At 32.2% G+C, this 20,346-nt stretch overlaps 1 protein-coding gene across 1 annotated transcript in view; it reads right to left on the bottom strand.

Moving 5' to 3' along the window:
* LOC132703158 (dopamine receptor 1) overlaps positions 1-20,346 on the bottom strand; it is a 296,590-nt gene that overhangs the window by 54,661 nt on the left and 221,583 nt on the right. Inside the window, exons 4-5 of the mRNA XM_060672285.1 lie at positions 16,109-16,254; positions 13,287-13,450 (exon numbers count right to left, since the gene is read on the bottom strand). Coding sequence (XP_060528268.1) covers positions 13,287-13,450; positions 16,109-16,254 — 310 coding nt within the window. The remainder of the gene's footprint in view (positions 1-13,286; positions 13,451-16,108; positions 16,255-20,346) is intronic.

The raw sequence follows: 20,346 nt of genomic DNA on the forward strand, positions 1-20,346 counted from the left end.
ACCAAACACAAGTGAGGAAGAGACTAGAACATTTTTGATTTGGAGGTGGAGATAAGTGGTGGTAATAATGTATGTAATATGTAATATATGTTAACATTGACCTGTTCTTTGAAAAAATTAATATACGTTCGGTATTAGGCCTACTATAAAAGAGAAGACAAGAGTTTTCCACAACTTTTCGGTAACACCTTAAGGAACATACAGGATGAGTAAATTAAACTGTGGGCCCTTTTCTTTAAAATGCAAACTATCCCAAAACGCAAATAAATTGCCCAAATTTTTATTGTCAACATTTTTAATTTTTTAAATAAATACTTGTGTATGTTTAACACAAACTAATTTACTTCTAAGAAAATGAAACCTTAAAGAAAGGTAGTATCGTGATTAAAGAATGATTTAAGACACTAAAAATAAAATTAACCAATATTCCGCCATAAAGCAATGTGATCTGAGCATGGACTTCCACTGTGTCTCTCATGAACTATTAATAGCGGAATTGACAAAATCTGGTGTGAGGTTTCAACCGACAATTTGGGGTTCCTCGGGGTTCAGTTTCGAGTACTTTGTTATTTGCCATCTACATTAATGATATTAACTTATTCATCTCCCCGTTCAAGGATGTACTGTATTGCGATGATACAACAGGCTCAGCTTCTGGGAAAAGTAGAAATGACTTAATCGAAAATACTGAGCAACTAGAAAAATCGGCAAATACCTGGTTTGAAAATAACGGCCCAATATAATTATAAAACTCCTAAATCTCTCAAGCAACCGATCTGTAACTGATAGTAGCTCAGTCAGCTTACTAGGTTTTGTAATTGATGGCAGGTTAAAATGGTCAGAACACATAAAAAAAGTGAGGTTTCAGCAGTCAATTTGGTGTCCCTCGGGGTTCAGTTTTGATATATTAATGATACAAACTTATTCATCTTCCTATTCAAGAGTGTACTGTATTGCGGAATACAACAGACGCAGCTTCTGGGAAAAATACTAGAAAAATCGGCAAATGCCTGGTTTGAAAATAACGTCCCAAAACTGGACCTTGATAAAACCCTTAAATCTCTCAAGCAACCGATCTGTAACTGATAGTAGCTTATTAAGCTTACAAGCACGGATGCTATTGATGGCAGGAACACATATAAAATTAAAAAGCAAATTTAATTCAAATCTTCTTGTCTTGCGACAATTTGAGAAATTGATTGATATAAAATATAAATTCATAGTGTATAATTCTCTTTTTCACTCTCAATTTGCGCCACGTGTGGGGCAGCTCTTTCTTGCCTTTGCAATTTTTACATTGCAGAAGCAATTATTGATAGACAATAGTTTCCATTACGACTTTTATAATATTTCCAGCATAAATATTAGATCATTGCTTGTATACTATTGCTCAGTACATAGATCAGGCTAAAATTTTATGTCGTTTGTATTTGTATTTGTTTTTTATACTTTATCTGTGTACTTAAATGTACCCAATTACTAATCTAATTTATATGGTACTTTTTTTTTCTTGACTTCCTAATATTACTTTATTGTGAACAACAAATTTGTAAGGAACTATACCGATAAATGGACAAATTGTACACAGTGTCAGGTACTGCGACGATAACAAACTCAGAGGCACATTAATTAATTAATGAATAGGATGATATAATACTAAAATATGGTCTCGCACTAAACACAATTAAGACGAGATGTACGATCGGTCAAATCCGAGGGGGATTTCGTTGCGGTAATTTAGAATAACACAGTTGTGGAAATTTTTCGGGAAATGAGTAGTAATTACCGGTAATCAGTGGGGGTATAGTTTTGGAGGTAATAAGCGGATATTTTGCAGTAATAATTTGTCAAAATATACTTTGCTATAAGGTGACAGGTGATATATTGCAAAAAAGTTAATAATAAAATATCTCTTTTTTTAAGTCAACAATCTGATATGTTTAGTTGGTCGAAAAAGTAACGTGTAACTGGTATATTTTCTATCGACGCCTTAATTGGATAGATGTGCCCCGTTTTCTCTTAAAAGGGTGGAAATTATTAAATATAAACAAAAACTAGCAAGTTCTGAAAGAATCTTTATGAGAACTTTAACCTACATATTTTGTGCCTTATATAAAAATCATTAAACTTATTTCTTACAATTTAATTTAGCAAAAAAAAAAAAAAAAAATATATATATATATATATATATATATATATATATATATATATATATATATATATATATATATATATATATATTCTCACGTATTGATTCACGGATGGAAAAATATGATGACACTATATTCCGGGATATCATCCGTTCGCTCGTTGAACTCCGACTGGAATCCTGCAAATCCTGCATCCGACTGGAATCCTGCAGACGTTTCGCCAAAATCTCACTTGGCATCTTCAATGCTCGCGCTCCGAAAACACTTCGAGTGTTCGGAGCGCGAGCATATATATATATATATATATATATATATATATATATATATATATATATATATATATATATATATATATATATATATATATATATATATATATATATATATATATATATATATATATATATATATATATATATATATATATATATAAATATATATGTATTTTTTTTCTTGGTGCGTTATGTTAATAATATGTTCCGAAATATTTTCTTAATTCATAAGAAGTAGTATTGCTTTTAAATTAAATAGGGGCAATATAATTGCAATATAATTAGTAGAAATTCAGATGTAATTTGGTGCAATTTTAATATCATTTTAATTTGAAATGTGCACCTAATGCTAAAATAAATTATAATATAATCACTTAACAATCAAACCTAATGTTGATAATGCAGAAGGCGATCTCCTATTTTGTTGTCTCTGCAGTGTTCACTTAAAGTAAAACCGGTCTCTGCTGTGTTCACTTAAGGTAAAACCGATCGGTCGGGCATCAACATCCGCTATTAAGTGGTTTAAGAGTTTCGCATCATTCGAAACAGCAGGAGCAGAATTTAATAAAGGACCGTTTATTTTTGGACCGTGGAAAGGTGTTATTTTCCTGCAACCGCAATTATTTCCCGTAATTACAGGGTTTTATCGTCCCTATAATGGACGAGGTTTTACTGTTTCACTGTCGGTGACAGGTTTTGCTTTATTTATTTTGTCAGCACAATAAAATTCCAAATCCAGAACGGTTTAACCATTTTAACCCCAGGGGATAAGACCCATTGACCCCATTCTAGGATATACAGCTGTAATTATTTAAGTGTCTATGAAAAGAAAAAACAGACCAAGAGAATTATCCAAACGGTGTTGTAGTATTTTTCTGTGGATCTTGATATTGATGTCAGTGGTTTTATACTAGGCGTTGGACGATTGTGTGGGGTAATATTTTAATTTCATATTTACTTGAGTAATTCGTTTCTCTTCTTCGGTTCGATATTATTAAATTTTGGATAAAATTTCGTTTTTCTTTGAAATTTTATCATCTACACCATGAAATGAAATTTTCAAAAAAATTATTTTATGTACAGGTTAACAAAAGATACTCAGAACTTTATGTTACAAGTCCACTGGTTTATTATGAATAATAGAAAGCGCACCTGAATCACCCTGCATATATTATAGCATTTGGCTTTTCAATTCCGCCATAAGAGGTAAATAGAAGTTTACACCAACCATTTGGTTTAAAAAAATCCATAAATACATATTGAAACGGAAGAATAGTGTTGGGGCTGGCCAAGTGACCTTCAATTGACCTCTTCTTGAGTAATTATTTCAACACAAAAAAAATTGACGAGTCAATTCCACAACAACACGGAAGAATAAAAACAAATATTCCAGCCAGGATAGCGAATATAAGTGTTAGATTCTATATATATAAATTTTATTTATTCTTATTTATACATAATGTAATAATGTATAATGTAAAAACAGAGTAAAGGTATCAAGACGGCCGGCAATAAATGCATGGTTATTTTAAACTGGGTCACCAAAAAAATTATCTGGATTCGCCCGATATTTATGCGGGAGTACGTTGAAAATATTGCCTATTTCCCGTCGGAATGCGTCATTCGCAAGATAAATTGGAATTATAGGTGGCGATAACGGTAACGACAACGTCTATCGAATTACAAATCTATCTGTTTGCAAACGACAGTGCAGCAGCAGTCGATCAAAACGCCAAAATCAATAAAACAAAGCGTATTAGCGTAATAATTAGCAATTTAAAATCATATCGGGGTGTCGGATTAGTACAAATGTATTATACTCGAGGACAACCATAAAATGGAATTTAATTTTGCACCAAATTCGAAATTAATTACATTTAATTTCGTAATAGCCGCACTTGATGCGAAGAATTTGGTTTTGGTATTTTTCGAGATGACGATGTGGGATTTATTTAATAACAAGTGTCGACCTGTCGTAAGTTGGATTAAATGGAATTTGGTTTTAAGCGACAGCGATATAACTTGAACCGTATGAACATTTCAAGGGAAAGGTTTTTAGTTTTGGTAATAATCGAAAAAAGGGCAATTTAATCTATTTTGTGTAATCGACTGAACAGATCACATGTATAATTGATTTTTTCCACTCCCGTCTGTAAAATGCCTAATTACAAACCGATCCAGAGTGCGGTAAGCGTCACTTTACCACGTCAGTCTCGTTTCCCGCGGGTCCGAGTCACTTCGGACATTTCCGGGATTTTACGGCACGGGTTTATTGCCACCGTTTTGAATTTTGACGTTTGTCAATTCTGACGGTCATGTCAGTGAATGTATTCGTGTTGTTTTGCGAAAATGTACCCAAAAACTAACGTTCGGTAAACTTTTTAAGTCACTCGCTCGTGAGTCAAATGCCGTTTACCGCACTTGTAGCATAATATACTATTTTTATTTAATTAGATATTGGAATTTAATGTAATGTAAACCGGGTACTATTTTGCTGCTTCCCTGACATAATTTCAATATACGCTCTGTTAACATTAAAAGTAACTAATTGTAATTTAACAATCAAGGAACCAATTTAGTCATAATTAGAATTCATATTTGTGAGAAAAAAAATTGTCGCACTGACATACTTGTGGTTTTGGTTTTCGTCTCTAAAATCCAATACCCAATCGATAAAAAACTTAAATTTCTAGTTGATGAGAAAAGTCAGTGGTGCGCATTTATTTGCCAAAAAATATATGTCTGACAGTCCACTGAGTATTTGAAATTTTTTTTTGTCACAAATGGACATTTGTGTGATTTTATAATATTTACTCCAAAAAAGTTTGATATAGTACTTTCAAAAATAAATCAATGAATGCAATGAAACTAGCCGTATATAGAAGAGTAAATTTACGAGTGCAAGGGTCACTTTTTACTATCACTAGACCCTTTAACTATAAATTCATTAGAGTTTTAGTTGTTTCTAATTACTTTAATATATAGGCAGTAAAAGAACTTCTCTACAGAATTTTTATAAAGAAACCCAATTTTAAATAACAGAAAAGAAACGATTTTATCGTTTTACAGAAACGGAGACATTTTGGGGGACACATTTTTTACCCACCGCCTAATTTAAGACACCTCGCATGTTTTTATTATTGTAGAATATAATAATTAATAATTTGAATTAAAACAAAGAAAAAACGCTATTTAAAAAATGGTTATTTTTAAAATTTCAGCAGCGACAATATTATTGGTTCTTTGAAATAATTTCGCTGATTGTTTTCGGAATGTGGACGGATGGTTGTTTGCTTTTCGTTATTATCGTATGACAAGCGAACCGCATTGATTCCATTTTTCCTGCTAAATTAATTTCCGTACATGCCGTTGCCATGAACGATTTGTAATTTTATTGCATTCGATAAATTTTAACATTTCGAAATCGAATCACTTGTCGTTAATTGCAGAACGTCCAACCAATGCTATTAAGCTTGAATGCACATAATGATAATTTGGTTATTTTTTTATAATTAACGCAAATGCAATAATTAACGGTAGGCAGTGAATTTGGTGTCAAAAATAAACAAATCTGCAATTTTTAAAATTATGAAATATAATTATTTTATTTTGCAACGTTCTAATTTGTTGACATGAGTACCAGGGTCAAATAAGTATTTTTTTATTTTCAAATTTACCTACGATCATTTTCAGTCTGTATTTTCCATATATTTGACATACAGGTGCATTATTTTTGTTAAGGAACAAAAGACACCACCCTTATAATTACATTTATAATAAATTGTAAGCATATTCTCGTTATTACGTTTTTGTAACTTGTGTTTAGTTCAGTCAGTGCTATGAGGACTTAAAAGAAATTGTTTCACTTTTTTTTAAACATATGCATTCATTCCTTCAAACCGAAATATTTCGAATACGGTTGCTTCTAAAAAGAGGACCCACTTCACGTAAAAATGGTTCAGGAATGTTTTTTTTTGCAAAAAATATAATACGGGATCGTACAAAAAGTCAAGAGTCGTTAAAAGCAAGAAAAGAAAAAAGCAAAAAACCCCAATTTGTAAATTTTCGTTCAGAAATCGTTATTATTTACGAAATTATGGAAAAAAACTAAAATTACCCTGAATCTGGAATATAAAGGTAACTCCTACCATAGAAAATATCATATTGTCGTCTAATACTTCCCATTGATCTCATAGAAGCAGCTAATTATATAGTTCTAGCGTATCCGTTTCAGCTGGGCATCCAGATCGCAAATTGCCAGAGCGAGAGTTGATTTCGCGTCTAACCATTGTTGAATTACCTACGTTGGAAATTCTCAACAAAAGCGGACGCGCAGGTATTGCAAATAGACAACGGTTGCTACGTTAGCGGAAAAGGCAGGCAGTGTGTGGGGTTTATTTAGCGCTCTCAAATATTGATGGATAAATTCAGATCGTCGGGTTCCATTGGATATGTAAGTCATTAGCGACATCCAATTGGTGATGAACTCCAATGCGCTGCGGGGTACGTATGCGGCAGAGGGAAAATTTCAACTTTCAAAATATAGGGAAATGACAATCGTGTTTCTCTTAATCGGTAACATGTTTTCAAAAACGTAAATAAATTTCTATCGATCGAACGTTTTATATTTGCATAAATATATTTTTTATCTTGAAAACGAAAATAGATAGAAAAATGAAATATTACGCAAGTATTACTATTCAAAAAACACACTTTCTGCATATTTTCTAAGATTTTAAAAATGAGGTAAGGAGATTGAATTATATGATATTTGTTTCTAAAGGGGATGATTTACGGGGATTTTTTAAGATTTTACGAGAAATCAAGAGGATTCACGTGGATTTTCAAGAATGTATATGGAATTACCATGGATTTAAATCATCTGTTTAAGTTCAACGCAAAAACAAAAAAAAGTGCCGGTTCGTGTGGTGATCTAAACCAATGATTAACCAGTAGATTTTTCCAAAACCAAATTTATTTGGGAGTCGCAAGCGAGATATTTTTTTGAAAACATCTACTGTTTGGACTTCTGGAACAATCTTAATTTGCAATGACTACGAAAACAAACAAAATCCAATATACAATCAGAACAAAATAAATTTTCAAGAAAATAGCTCTGCTTGAAATAGACATGATCTCGAAATTTTTGACCATATGTTTTTCCCATCTACATAGGAATAAAAACTTTAAATGGTCTTTACTTAAGAAGCTACAGAAATAGTAATTGTTGGCTACATCATTTGGAGTCGTTTTGCAGAACGAGTTTAGAATGAAAATTCTCCTCATTTTTTTTTCAAAGCATCTTCCACAGGCTACTGTAATACTTTTTACAAAACGTCTGGATTCCTCCTGCGTCGGTTTTTGTTGAGTCGAATTTGCTGATGTTTCGCCTGTTGGCTTCTTCACAGCTTGACTGAAACTGGCTCGTATTTTACTCTGTACCTGCTTATATATTTTTGAGGGGGGCGAAGCTAAATGAGGGGCATAAACACTGTCTCGGATGACTAATCCCCATATTGGTGACAGGTAGAGATCTGCGTCGCGGTTAAGATTATTAGTTTGCTTATAGATTTCTATAGACTCTCGGATTTTCCGTTGGTACATGCAAGAATTTTAGTTTTTTCGAATAAATTTTATGTCCGCTTTCCTGATTGTGTTCGGCAACTGCTCATTAATTTATTTGTCTTAGTCTTAAGGCTCTTTCATGTTCTTTGAGCCTAGTTGATATTTTTCGTCCGGTCTCTCCAATGTATTCTTTGCCGCATATGTATGGAATGCTGCAAACTCCTGGCATCTCAAATTGAATTTTGTCCTTGTTGATGTTGAGAGATTTTCGAATATTTGGTTTTGACGTTATATTACTTTAGAACTTTTCATATGTGGTCAGTGATGTTTTGAATATAAGGAAGGACCATAGTCCCAAGTCCCCAAGAGTGGGAACGTTTAACATTTTTAATGTGGAAATTATTAGAGAGAAGAGCAGAGGTAAGGTGTTTTAATTCTGGGTTCAATGACTCTGACTGAGTTAGTTTTACGGCTCTGTAAACAAAAGAGTTGATAATCGATGATTTTTGGGCCGGATGGTGATGTGACAATGCATTAAGGTATCGGTCTGTGTGCATAGGTTTTCTGTAAACACAATGACCCAAAGTTAAGTCTGATTTTCTATTGATAAGAATATCTAAGAATGCTAGGTTGTCATTAGTGTTTCTTTTAATTCCTGACCATGAGGCCAAATAACAAAAATACCATCGACATAGCGTTTCCATAATATTGGTTTTAGATGGCTTCCATAAATATATTCGCAATGACGTTTGTTCAAAAATTTTACTGTTATAAGAAAAATATGTTCGAGACAAGCATTTTTCAATTAAGGTGAGAAGGTTTGGTTCCGGATTTCAATAAATCTGAAATGATGGTGAGATTCAGGAATAGGAACCAGAATGTCTTGTGCATCTATTGTTATGCTTTTTATTTGTTCAATGAAGTGAAAGGAATTAAGTATGAAACTGCCAGTTTTCCCTGGAAAGCGGTTTAATACGGAAGCTAGATATTTTGCTAGAGAATATGCTGGAGAACCAATGGTGCTGACAATGCGAGGCAGTTTGCAATCAAGCTCTGAAGAAGCCATCAGGATTATTGGTGAAACGTTAGCTAGTTCTAGAAGTGTTATAAAAAGTACTGTGACAGATTCTTCTCGGTTTTGAGCGTGATGGATTAAAGTATTACCAACCATGTTGGTCCATTCCGTTATCTTGCTCAGTCAGGACTTCTTCTTTCTTTCCATATCTCGTTTACATTCTATTTTTCCTCAACTATTAATTGGATGTATATATATTTCCTTATTTTCATGGTTTTTGTTAACTGAGGTATTTATTCTAAATAGGACTTCTTCATTTGCTGTTCTAGAAGTACAGCGTCGAATCTCTCAAGTTCTTCCTGCTTCACACACATAAGAACAGAGACAACACACACCACACTTTAATCTTCTGTCCCAGCTATTTCTATCCTTCCTTTAATTTGTTTAGTGTGCTTAAATTGATGGGTTTGTAGATTGCTGCAGTTTAGTGAAGTGTTCACATGTTGTTCTTGATTAGTTTTGGTGAGTTGTATAGTTGGTTAGTTGATTCATTCACCGCTAACCCCATTCCAGCGGTTTCTTCTGTTAGCTCTGCTCTCCCATTATTCCCACCACTACTTATAGAAATCTAAGTCAGAGTGATATAAAGCAAGTACTTTGAGACGTCGTGAAACCAGCAACAATGGGACACAGGACATTGCCTGATGGGACCTTACTTAGAGCGTAACTCTATTTCCGCTTCGCAGAATCATCTGTGATTGATATAACAATTCCCAGATAGAATACATCCAGTTTCATTAAACCGTTTTAACGCTAAAAAGCAATTTAGCTCGACGTTCTATTAAATCTGCTTACCAAATTTTCATTTCTCGCCGTAATTCGGCATCCATTGTACGACTCCTCCGAACGCCATTCGAAATGCGCGAAACCGTAGTTGCTTATATTTTTCATTCGGCAATGTTTCGCCGCGAGAGTTTAAATTTATTGAAATCTATTTGCGGAAAGTTACTTGGAAATAAATTTTCAGCCTTTTGTTTACGCTCAGCTGCGAGGTATGAAAATTCTAACGGATTAAATCCGCTTGCCTGAAAATATTTTGATGTTTCTGACGTTTAATTTGTAAGAGGTAAAAATATAAATTATCCGCTCTGAAACATCAAAGTTACTCGCGTATCTTCGACCCCTTTTTCGTGAACACGAGTTGCGTTATAAAAATTTAAGGCCGAAGTATTTGCTATCGAAAACCGGAAAACGAGGCTTAAATTAACCGTTACTGTGTAATTTTGAAATATATGGATAAACCTTTTTTTTCTCTTGAGTATCCGGTCTCTCGAAAACAATTAACGTGATTCTTCTAAATATTTATTAACGTTTCGATCGTAATTTCGATCTTTTTCAAAATATTCTTATTTTGTATAGGTGACATATATAACAATTAATGACATTTGACGTTGTGTTAATATATTGAAAATAAAAATAATTTGTCAGCGAATATTTTATACGGATTGGAATGGCATGCAAAGCAGGTACGGATGTTTTTTATTATATTGGATAATTTAATTTTGTTAGTTTCAAATTGAATGATATATTTTGTTAAGGTTTTTAGAATCGATTTTGTAATTAATTGAATTTTTGTTTTTTTGGATTTCTATACTTTCATAAAGTTCTCTTTTTTTGGTGTTAGGTTCTGTTAGTAAGACTTAAACTTTTTGAAAATTAAATGTGTGTTTGGTGTTTTCGCAATGGGTATGAAGAGCTGTTTTGTTTTTTTTGTCATACTTATGTCCGTTGATTCTATTTTTTAAATATTGGCTTGTTTGTCCTATACACTGTCGCAATTAGAGCATGGAATTTCATATACAATACTGTTCTGTTTGCAACTGGAATTTTTGCTTTGAGTTTAGTGAAGAGATATTTTGTAAATTATAACTTTTGTGTTCTATTTGAATTTTGTGTTTCTTGAAAATGGTTTGGAGTTTTTCTGATAATCCAGGTATATATGGTAGCGATATATATTTTCTTTGAGGATTTTGATGTTGATTTTTGTTTACGTTATTATAAAATTTGTTGGTACGTTTATTAAACATATTATTAATTAAGTTTATGGGGTAATCATTTTCTGCAAGTGTGTGTTTTGCTTTTTCAATTGCGTCTGGTCTATATTCTGGATCGGATAACTTTATTGCTCTGTCTGCGAGACCTGTTATCACGGATTTTTTTTGGGCTAGGGAATGATTAGATTTAAAATTTAGATAACGTGATGATTTTGGTTTCTTAGTATACCAACTTGTTCTTATTTCATTTTGTATGTCATGTAGGGATAAGTGTAAAAAGTTAATAGTATTTTGGTTCCCAATTTTAATTGTGAATTCTAATTTTTTGTGGGAATTGTTGAAGGAGTTTAGCAATAAGTCTGTTTTTCTTTTTGGAACTGCAGTTATGATGTCGTCGACATATCGATAAAAAAAAGGTAAATTGAATTGAATGTTTTTAATAACATTTTCTTCTAGATATTCCATAACAAGTTGTGCTACTATGCTTGAAATTGACATAGCCATGGTACAACCTTCGACTTGTTTATAAAACATATTTTTGTATTGAAAAAATGTGTATTTTAGTGTAAAATCTAAAGTCATTAAAAATTCATTGAGAGGAATATCTGTGTGTAATTTAATTTTATCCCATTTTGTTTTAATTACTTGTGTGATAAGCTCGAAGGGTATGTTGGTATATAATGATACAACATCAAGCGAAACTAGAACGTAGTTATTTAGTAAAATTTATTTTGATTTGCTACGTTCTTTAAAATATTTGGATAATTTTTCTGTTGGTGATTGTATGCAGTATATGATAGGTCTTAATGGGATGTTGGGATTGTGCAGTTTTGGTAAACCGTAAATTCGTGGTGGCAAAGAATTATTAATTTTCAATTCTTTTGCAGTATGGGTTGGAATAAAAAGTTGATTTTCCCAATTTGATATAATTTCGTTTGTTTTTTTTTTTGGAAAATTTGTCTGGGATTAGAATTGATTTTTTTATAAGTTGGTTGGTCATCGAGTAATATTTTCATTTTCTTATCGTATTCTTCTGTATTCATTAAAACAGTTTTGTTTGATTTGAATGATAGATAGATTATTATTAGATAATTTAGATAAAATGATTTAATTAATTCATGTCTAGATAGTATAACAGTGCATTACAATATAATTGTAACATGTATATGTAGTGTCTGACTGAATAAAGGATTATTAAAAAAAAAGTAACTACACAATTGCTCTCACTGGAGTATGGTAGTCTAAATGGTATTTGGTGATAATTTCTGTGTCCAGAGTTATTCATTATATTTTGACATCCACCTACAGGGTATATTTTGAAAGATAGAAAAACAAGTGAAAATACAAATAAATACAAAAGTTTTAAGATTTTTGTTCTATTTCCTTATGCAAATGTTAAAAAAAAAACAAACGACGATCGCAACCTGTCAAAATGAGACCAATAAAACTTTTTAAAAATGGAATGCCTTATATATTCTTAGCTTAAGTAGTAGATCTTTTTTCCTAATTTCAAAAACATGTAGTTTATTGACATTTCATCTATCCGTTTTTGAGATACTTCAGTTTAAAAATAATTATCATTCGATTTCTGGACAACTATTTAAAAATGGTCAAGTCTGCCTTGATAGCAACCATACTCTCTATGTTTTCAATTGTTTTATTGATGTTCTACTTTTGACAACTAATCAAAACTAAGGATTTGCAGCGTAAGTTAAGTCACTTAAAATATTTCTAATGGGTAATATTGAGGAAGAAAAACACAAAATTAACCCTGTAGGTGGTTCTCAAAATATAATGAATAACCCAAGTACAGAGATCCACTAGTGAAATGTCTTCAGGTAACATTTTATTTGGACTCGTTAGTTTAAGTAACTACCACTAAAAAATTTACAATTTGATTCGTTTCAAAATTTCAGCTTGGTAATTGAGCAATTTTATGTGAAGATGGGCACGGGCCGCAACTTAATCGTTCCGACTCGATCCTATACCTCCGAGCATTTCAATTCCGGCAATTCGATCAGATCAACCTTAATAGTTATCCACCTAGCGATAATCGTTTCCTGCTGCAGCCGCGAAACCGATACCTTTCCCAAACGCGGCGGTAGAGGAACGTCTATGAGGTTGGTGCAAATTCAATTGGTTGAATTAAATTTTTCGATTTACGTCTTAAAACTTATTTCCGCTGGATTCGGTGCGAATTCGGATAAGGAACGTTGACGCCTTTACTTACCTTAACGGATCTTTGATATGTATGTATCTGTCTAACGATATGGCGCAGAGATTTAAAATGCTGGCGGTGGAACACATGACGTCGAAGGCGATCCAAGTGTCGCAAAATTTCGTGCCGAATATCCAATAGCCGAGCAGGTCGTTGACGCCGGCGAAAGTCATAACCTGCCAAACAAAATCATTGTTTTTTTCTTTTTGCGAGACGGCCCAAAATATCTGTCATGTCCGGTACGTGTCGAGCTGAATTCGTAAAGATGTCATTACTTTAATATGGGAAATTTTTTTTTTAAATAAAGTGTAACTAGATTAAATATCTATTTGCAGAAGTTTTGACAGAAGCATCTTTTGAGTGTCGTTAAAAGTGCTAAACAAAATATCAGAGTTATGCATTATGTCCAAGATAAGGATGTCTATCAAGGGGATATCGAATAAAATTTAATTATTAAAAATTATATAAGACAAAAGCAAAGTTTAAAGGTTAACTCATGGAGTCTTTTATCGAATAGCTTTCAATTTGGTTTTTATATCTTTCTTTTTTTTGTAATTTCTACAATGGAAGACTTTTTGTAAGTCGAGAAATTATCTATCGTCCTAGCTGAAAGTATGAAATTAAATGAAATACAAGCTTCACTAAAGGTTAAGCGATGCAGTACGTTTTTCAATCGTACGCGATAAGAAATATTTGTTCATGTTTTCTCGTCTTTGAAAATAATAAAACCACGAATGTGTTCGAAATTTCTTCGAAATAATTACTTGAAATGTTAATGAAACCCTCTTTAATGTAATTTAATTGAATATAACTCTTGGAGAAGATGAATTTGCGTGAATACACTCTAGATGGAGACTATTTGTTGATAGTTTCAAAAACTAGTTTAAAAACGAATATATAACGAATATTGAATGAGAAGAACAGGAGGGAGAAATTTGCGATGATTGTAAAAGGTAAATTTCCTTCGTGAGCATCAGAGTTGCTAGACAAAATTTTTTTCGAGTATTTGGGAAAATTGAGGACCTATGGTTTCGAGAGGAAAAATCTTATATACGGCTATACACGTCAAGCGGGCGTTAATGAAGTAATTTGAGATGGAAGTTATTTTGAGTCCTTGTCACCTAAATTTTCTGGGAATAGCACAGAAAACAAAAAGCTCAAATAAGGTCACTTGTTATACATCAACAATATACCAAATCAATTAACTAGACTGAATCTAACGCTTGTTGTTCATTCGTTCAAATAGTGAAATTAATGAAAACTATAATTTCAAAATTGCTTAAAATACTTCCACAGCCACCGTGATCATTCTTCAGAAAACTTAGGTCGTTGTGGTGAAGAATAGGGGAAAAAATACATCAGAACATTAAAACGAGCACTATGAGGTAGCACATGATGGCCAATACACGAATTTTTGTTTTTTTTCCCAACTGCCAATATTAATATATCAGTTTTAACGTAAAATATTCACAAGCTAAAAATATAAAATGGTAAAGAGCCTATTTCGAAAACTAGACAAAATCTGACACCTCTCTGGATTATGAACCCATGAAACATTACTCAGGAACAGTTGAAATATCGCAGTTACGAAAATGTCTGTGATGCTAGAGACTTTAGTGCTTCTAACTTATAGAAATTAACAGAAATAATATCTATGGAAAGTAAAAGCTATACTTTATAACTATTTGAGGTTTGAAAAGTTTAGTAGATTAAATAAAAATGGTATGGTGTTCATATGATATTTTGTATGATGTTCCAGTGTGGGACAAGATCTTTTAACTAACGAACCCATTTGATACATCTAATCATGCATGAAAATCGGACACATGCTTCAATGCATTTTAAATTTAAAACTTTGAACACAAAAATTGTTTCGAAAGAGTGCAGCCATGCAATGAAAATAGTTGGCGTTATAACTTCCTTATGACACCGAACTTTGGTATTAAATGAAACACTTGGTAAATTATTTCATTTTCAGGTTTTCAAGAAAATTTCGTTAAGATATCCTTCAGGTTTCCGTATATTTTATTCCATGAAGCTATTAGATAATTTAACTGGATCTAGGCATATTTTGAGAAAATGCTGTTCTAAAAATGCTGCATCCAAACTTATTGTCGATTTTTCAGCGGTTATGTTCGTTGCTAAATGCTGGAAAGTCATTGGTTGAAAACGAAATTGTAAATCTCGTGTATGCGCATGCTTCATTCATTTTACTACATTTATCTGAGGAGGAGAATTTTTCAATAAATTCTTTGGGAGATACAAAAGAATTTTGCAATAAATGAACTACCCACTAGTACATGGGATTAGTATGAGCGCATTGCGAAACTAATTAATATGTATAATATGAATCTTGTAGAATTTTCAATTTTGAAAATATCGACAAATTTTAGTACCTCATAAACATGACAACGTTTAATTAATAAGTTTTGTAATAATGTTTTATGCAATTTGATTCATGCATTAATAATACTTTATTTTGCAAATGAAAAGAAGTCAATTAATACTAACCTCGGCCATTCTTTGTATATATCTTCACATATTATTACCATTTTATTTTAGATATTTAATGGTTCTTTCATCAAACTGTCATAGCACATCCTTTATTAACAACTATGAACAGCTTCTCTAATATAAATTTTTGATATTATCCAAAATAATGTGTCTCTTGCATAAAATACATATTTTTTGACATTCGCAGGGGATGGGAGGGAAACAAGGATAAGCTTCATTTATTTAAAAACAAAATTGTAAAACAAAGGTTTTTATTAACAACGGTAACAAAAAAAAAGTGCTCTACCTGGAAGCATGCATTAGACATAAGGTTTTGTTACCAACGAGGCTACGAAAAGGTCGGCAATGGCGAGGGATGCCAGAAATAAGTTTCCTATTCTTCGCAGTCCGCGGTCCGTGTAGATCGCTATGCATACTAGGATGTTGCCTGCCACTGATAGGAAGATTAACAGCGACAAGAAGACTCCTGAAAATTAACGGGAGGTATTAACTCTGGTGCTTTGAACTTTCCACTATTTCACTTTTAACGACTTAAAAACTGTTATTTCTATGAATACAAGGCATTAAAATAACTAACTTCGAACCTTCTTTATTTAAGTGGATTACGCGACGTTTCAGACAGATGGCCCCTGTGCCTTATATTTTTGGTGCAAACTAAACTAATCCTGTAGTTGTAGAGTAATGACACCTCATTAGTATTGTAAACGGCCTATAGAGTGGCCCAATGAACACTAAAGCCACACGCCCAAATAAACAATTTATAATCAAAGTGGCCAAAACAGAATAACGGAAATAATGGTAAACTTTACATATATGCCGCTAGGAGGCGTTATAGCGTTATTGCATTTTACTAAATATTGTTTTATTATAAGTTGACAAAAGAATACGACCAACTTAATCCCTGCATCTTTTTCACTTTTAATTGTAAATGTAATTGTTTGACTGATTGAAATGCCTATAACATTGGTTTAACACATTCGAACAAATTAGGTCTCGTTTAAAACCGCTTGCTTGCTCATAAGAAAATATACCTATGGTAAATTAGTTTTTACTTTTTCCGTTAGAGGGCGCCAAATCAAATAATTATAGTTGTTTCTCTGAAATACCAAACAGAACGACATAACTATTTGAGCAAAAACGGAAAGTAGAAAATAACCCTTTAACCATATGTCGGTAAGTTTAAGCATTCGATGGTTATTTGCAAAAGAGCTTTGTTTCATATTTGAAGTAAATTATATTTCCGATTTTTATAGCCAAAAATGCTAAGTTAATATGTGCTTTATTGTGACAAATAATCACAGCAATTAAAATAACAAAAGTAATAGGTAATAAATGTAAATTTTTCAGTTATTTTAAGAAATTTGAACCAAGCTAATATCATACTTTAATCAAATGATTAAACTAACTTAAATTAAAACATTTGGTATAATACTCTTTTTTATTAAACATTGTACTAAAATCAAATTATAGAAAATCATGTTTTGCTTTTGAGGAACTGTCCGTTATAACATAAAGAGAGGAACTTTATGTTATAATGGTTCGGATCGATCAAGTAGTCAAGATCCCACACTTTCTCATCTTTTTTAATAAGTTGCTGGGACTGTTTTTCTCGAATTTTCTGGTGTCAGTTTTCTGGTGTGACCCATCCAGTGTAACCGTAACTATTATTGCAGTGTATCCGCACTTTGCGATATAACTTTTAAATTGTCCACCCTTTTCAATGATCCTTGTCATTGCAAATTTTAATTTTATTACTCTCTCCGTTTAAGAAGCACAGTATATGAATTTGTTTTTTTGTTGTACCCTTCAGGCATTTACACTCCACATAATTCATTCGTTAAGTCAAAAATGTGTTTTTGCAAATTCGTTTTGAAAAGAAATTCGCAATTTAATTAGACGTAATGCTGCCGCGTTTTTCTCTGAAACAGGCCCGACGTGAAAGTCGCTTTTGTCGTCCCGGAAACACAATATGAGCGAAAAGCTTTTTGTTTTACCCTTGACCGCGGGTGATTGTCTAATCCCTTACGGTTAATGAACTAAAGGGATCCGTGCCATATGGCGCTCGTTATATCCGAAATATCACTTATTAAATTAGCCCGACAGTGGGATCGCGTGTCGCATAGAATTCTATTATTTAAAATTGCAATCAGATGGTAAGTTATTGATCTGCAATCTGGCAATAAATAATTTGTTGATTTACATGTACAGGCTGGTCGTAATTGGAATATTCTTTTCCAAGAATAGTATATTATGCAACAAGTGCGGTAAACGGCATTTGACTCACGAGTTTATTTGACACGAGCGGAGCGCAGTGAGCGAGTTTTTAATAAACGAGTTCACCGAACGTGTTGCATACTATACTTTTTCTACGACTGTTAGACATGAATACACTCACTGACATGACCGTCAAAATTGACAAACGTCAAAATTTAAATCTATTACAACAATACCGATTTACGTGTTTTTCAATTTTTGGTCATTTTAAAAAGGACAGATGATTCATGTATTAACGAAAATTTCTGATTCTGATAAAAATGTTATTAAGGCATATGTATTACTCGTTCAGTGGCATAGTTAGTTATATGGATATTTTTTCTCAAAAAAGAAGCTTTAGATCTAAGTCACAACTACTTCTGTATTGCAAGTTACAGGATAAATAAATAGGCACTTTGGAGATAATAGTATATTATGCAACAAGTGTGGTAAACGGCATTTGACTCACGAGTTTATTTTTATTTTAATAAACGAAACAAATAAAAACTGAAAGTTGAGATTTTCACGAAATTATAATATTTTTACATGACAATTGTTTCGACAACACCGTGTCTTTATCAAATGTAATATTTACAAACTACCTGCTACTATATATACCGAAAAATAACATTAAAACCCTAATTAATGTTGTCGTGAGAATTTAAGTTTAATAATAATAAATCTAATTGATCGTTGAGCATAGTAAAATTCCGGAAATATCCGAAGTTGTTCGGATCCGTGTGAAACGAAACTGACGAGGTAAAGTGACGAGATCGGTGGGTAATTAGGTATTTTACAGACGAGAGTAGAAAATGATAATTTCCTAAAAACAAATTATGCCTACAAGTAACAAAAAATAAACATCTTCGATTACTATGTTCCCTAATAAAGTGGTTTAATGCAGGAAAGTAAAAACTTGTAGAATAGTTTTGCTTTTCCAATAATCACTAAAAGAAAATCATTATTTCACATTAAAGTCCCATTTAGCTATCACGTATATCTACACAACAATGCAGTAATTGCTATGTAAATACCCATTTTGATAATAGGGCTTATTTCCGAAGCGCAGTACAAAATTTAATTTAAAATGTAATGTGAACTATTATTATATGCATTTTTTCATTTCCATTAATTTATGCAATACTTTCCTAGCTTTGTCCTTTATAATAATAATAATAATATCTTTACTATCTCACATATTTAGAATACCATCAGTGTATAATGGATTTCGTCAAGTAGGTCAATATAGATCATGCAATTGAGGCAGAAAATTACATTACAAATTTATATAATAGAAATATATGACAAAGCACAACAATACAGTGATGACAAACATTAATATGTAAAATTTTATTTTAAATTGTAAAAACAATTTTCTAGGAGGAAAAAATTTAGCTTGAATTTAAAAATGTTTACTTTACTTTTAGCTTTTTAGCTCTGGGGACAGTCTATTGCAGACTCTGATACCGGTGTTCGTAAAATATTTTTTGAAAATTCTAGTCTATTTTTTTATGAAGAAACAATCTTTGTTACGTGTACTAGGACTTTTTTTTGGGATCTGAAAACAGATGTCGCATTACTTGAATTTCCCCAAAAGGGAATACCATAGAGTAATCTCGAATAGATGTGAGCATAGTAGAAATTTAACATGCACTCTTCAGTCGATAACAATAACCATACAGCTTTGAAGAAAGTAATTGGCATTGAGTTTCCCAAGGTAGGGTTTCGTCAAACTCTAGTCCTAAAAATTTAACGTGCTTTTTTATTTCAACGGTTTCTCCTCCCGACCAGACATTCACAGAAAGATCCTTTTTGTTTTGTCAGCACAATTGTTTTTTGGACATTCAAAAAGAGTTCGTTGGTGTTAAACCAGCTATGTAGCAGTACAAGTGCTGATTAATTGTGTGAGGAGACTTAACTTGAACAGTCGTCATAAAACTTTGACATTTATAATAATAATATTAATTTTTGAAGTCGAAACTTAGAGAAGACTTTTTGGCGTGGACAAAATTATAGAATATTTCTTGTAATCACTATCACTATCATCACTAATATATTAGAGAAATTTTGTTATTTGTTTTCAAAGATTTTGACGATAAATTACCATTAATGGGGTATGTTGTAGTTTCTCGCCCATTTCATGATAAAAGACTTTAATGAATTAAGTTATTATCGAGTAATTAGCTAAGTGACCCTGAAAGTTGTCGTGGTTTGCTCTGTTAACAACAATCAGTATGCCAATCAGTCAGATAGTGCAATTGAGTTGAAGAGGAGTTTTGTATATAGAACTATATCCATTAGAAGC

The sequence above is a fragment of the Cylas formicarius genome, unplaced genomic scaffold, assembly GCF_029955315.1.
Source record: "Cylas formicarius isolate icCylForm1 unplaced genomic scaffold, icCylForm1.1 PGA_scaffold_6__28_contigs__length_40554024, whole genome shotgun sequence".
In the NCBI taxonomy this organism is placed as follows: domain Eukaryota; kingdom Metazoa; phylum Arthropoda; class Insecta; order Coleoptera; family Brentidae; genus Cylas; species Cylas formicarius.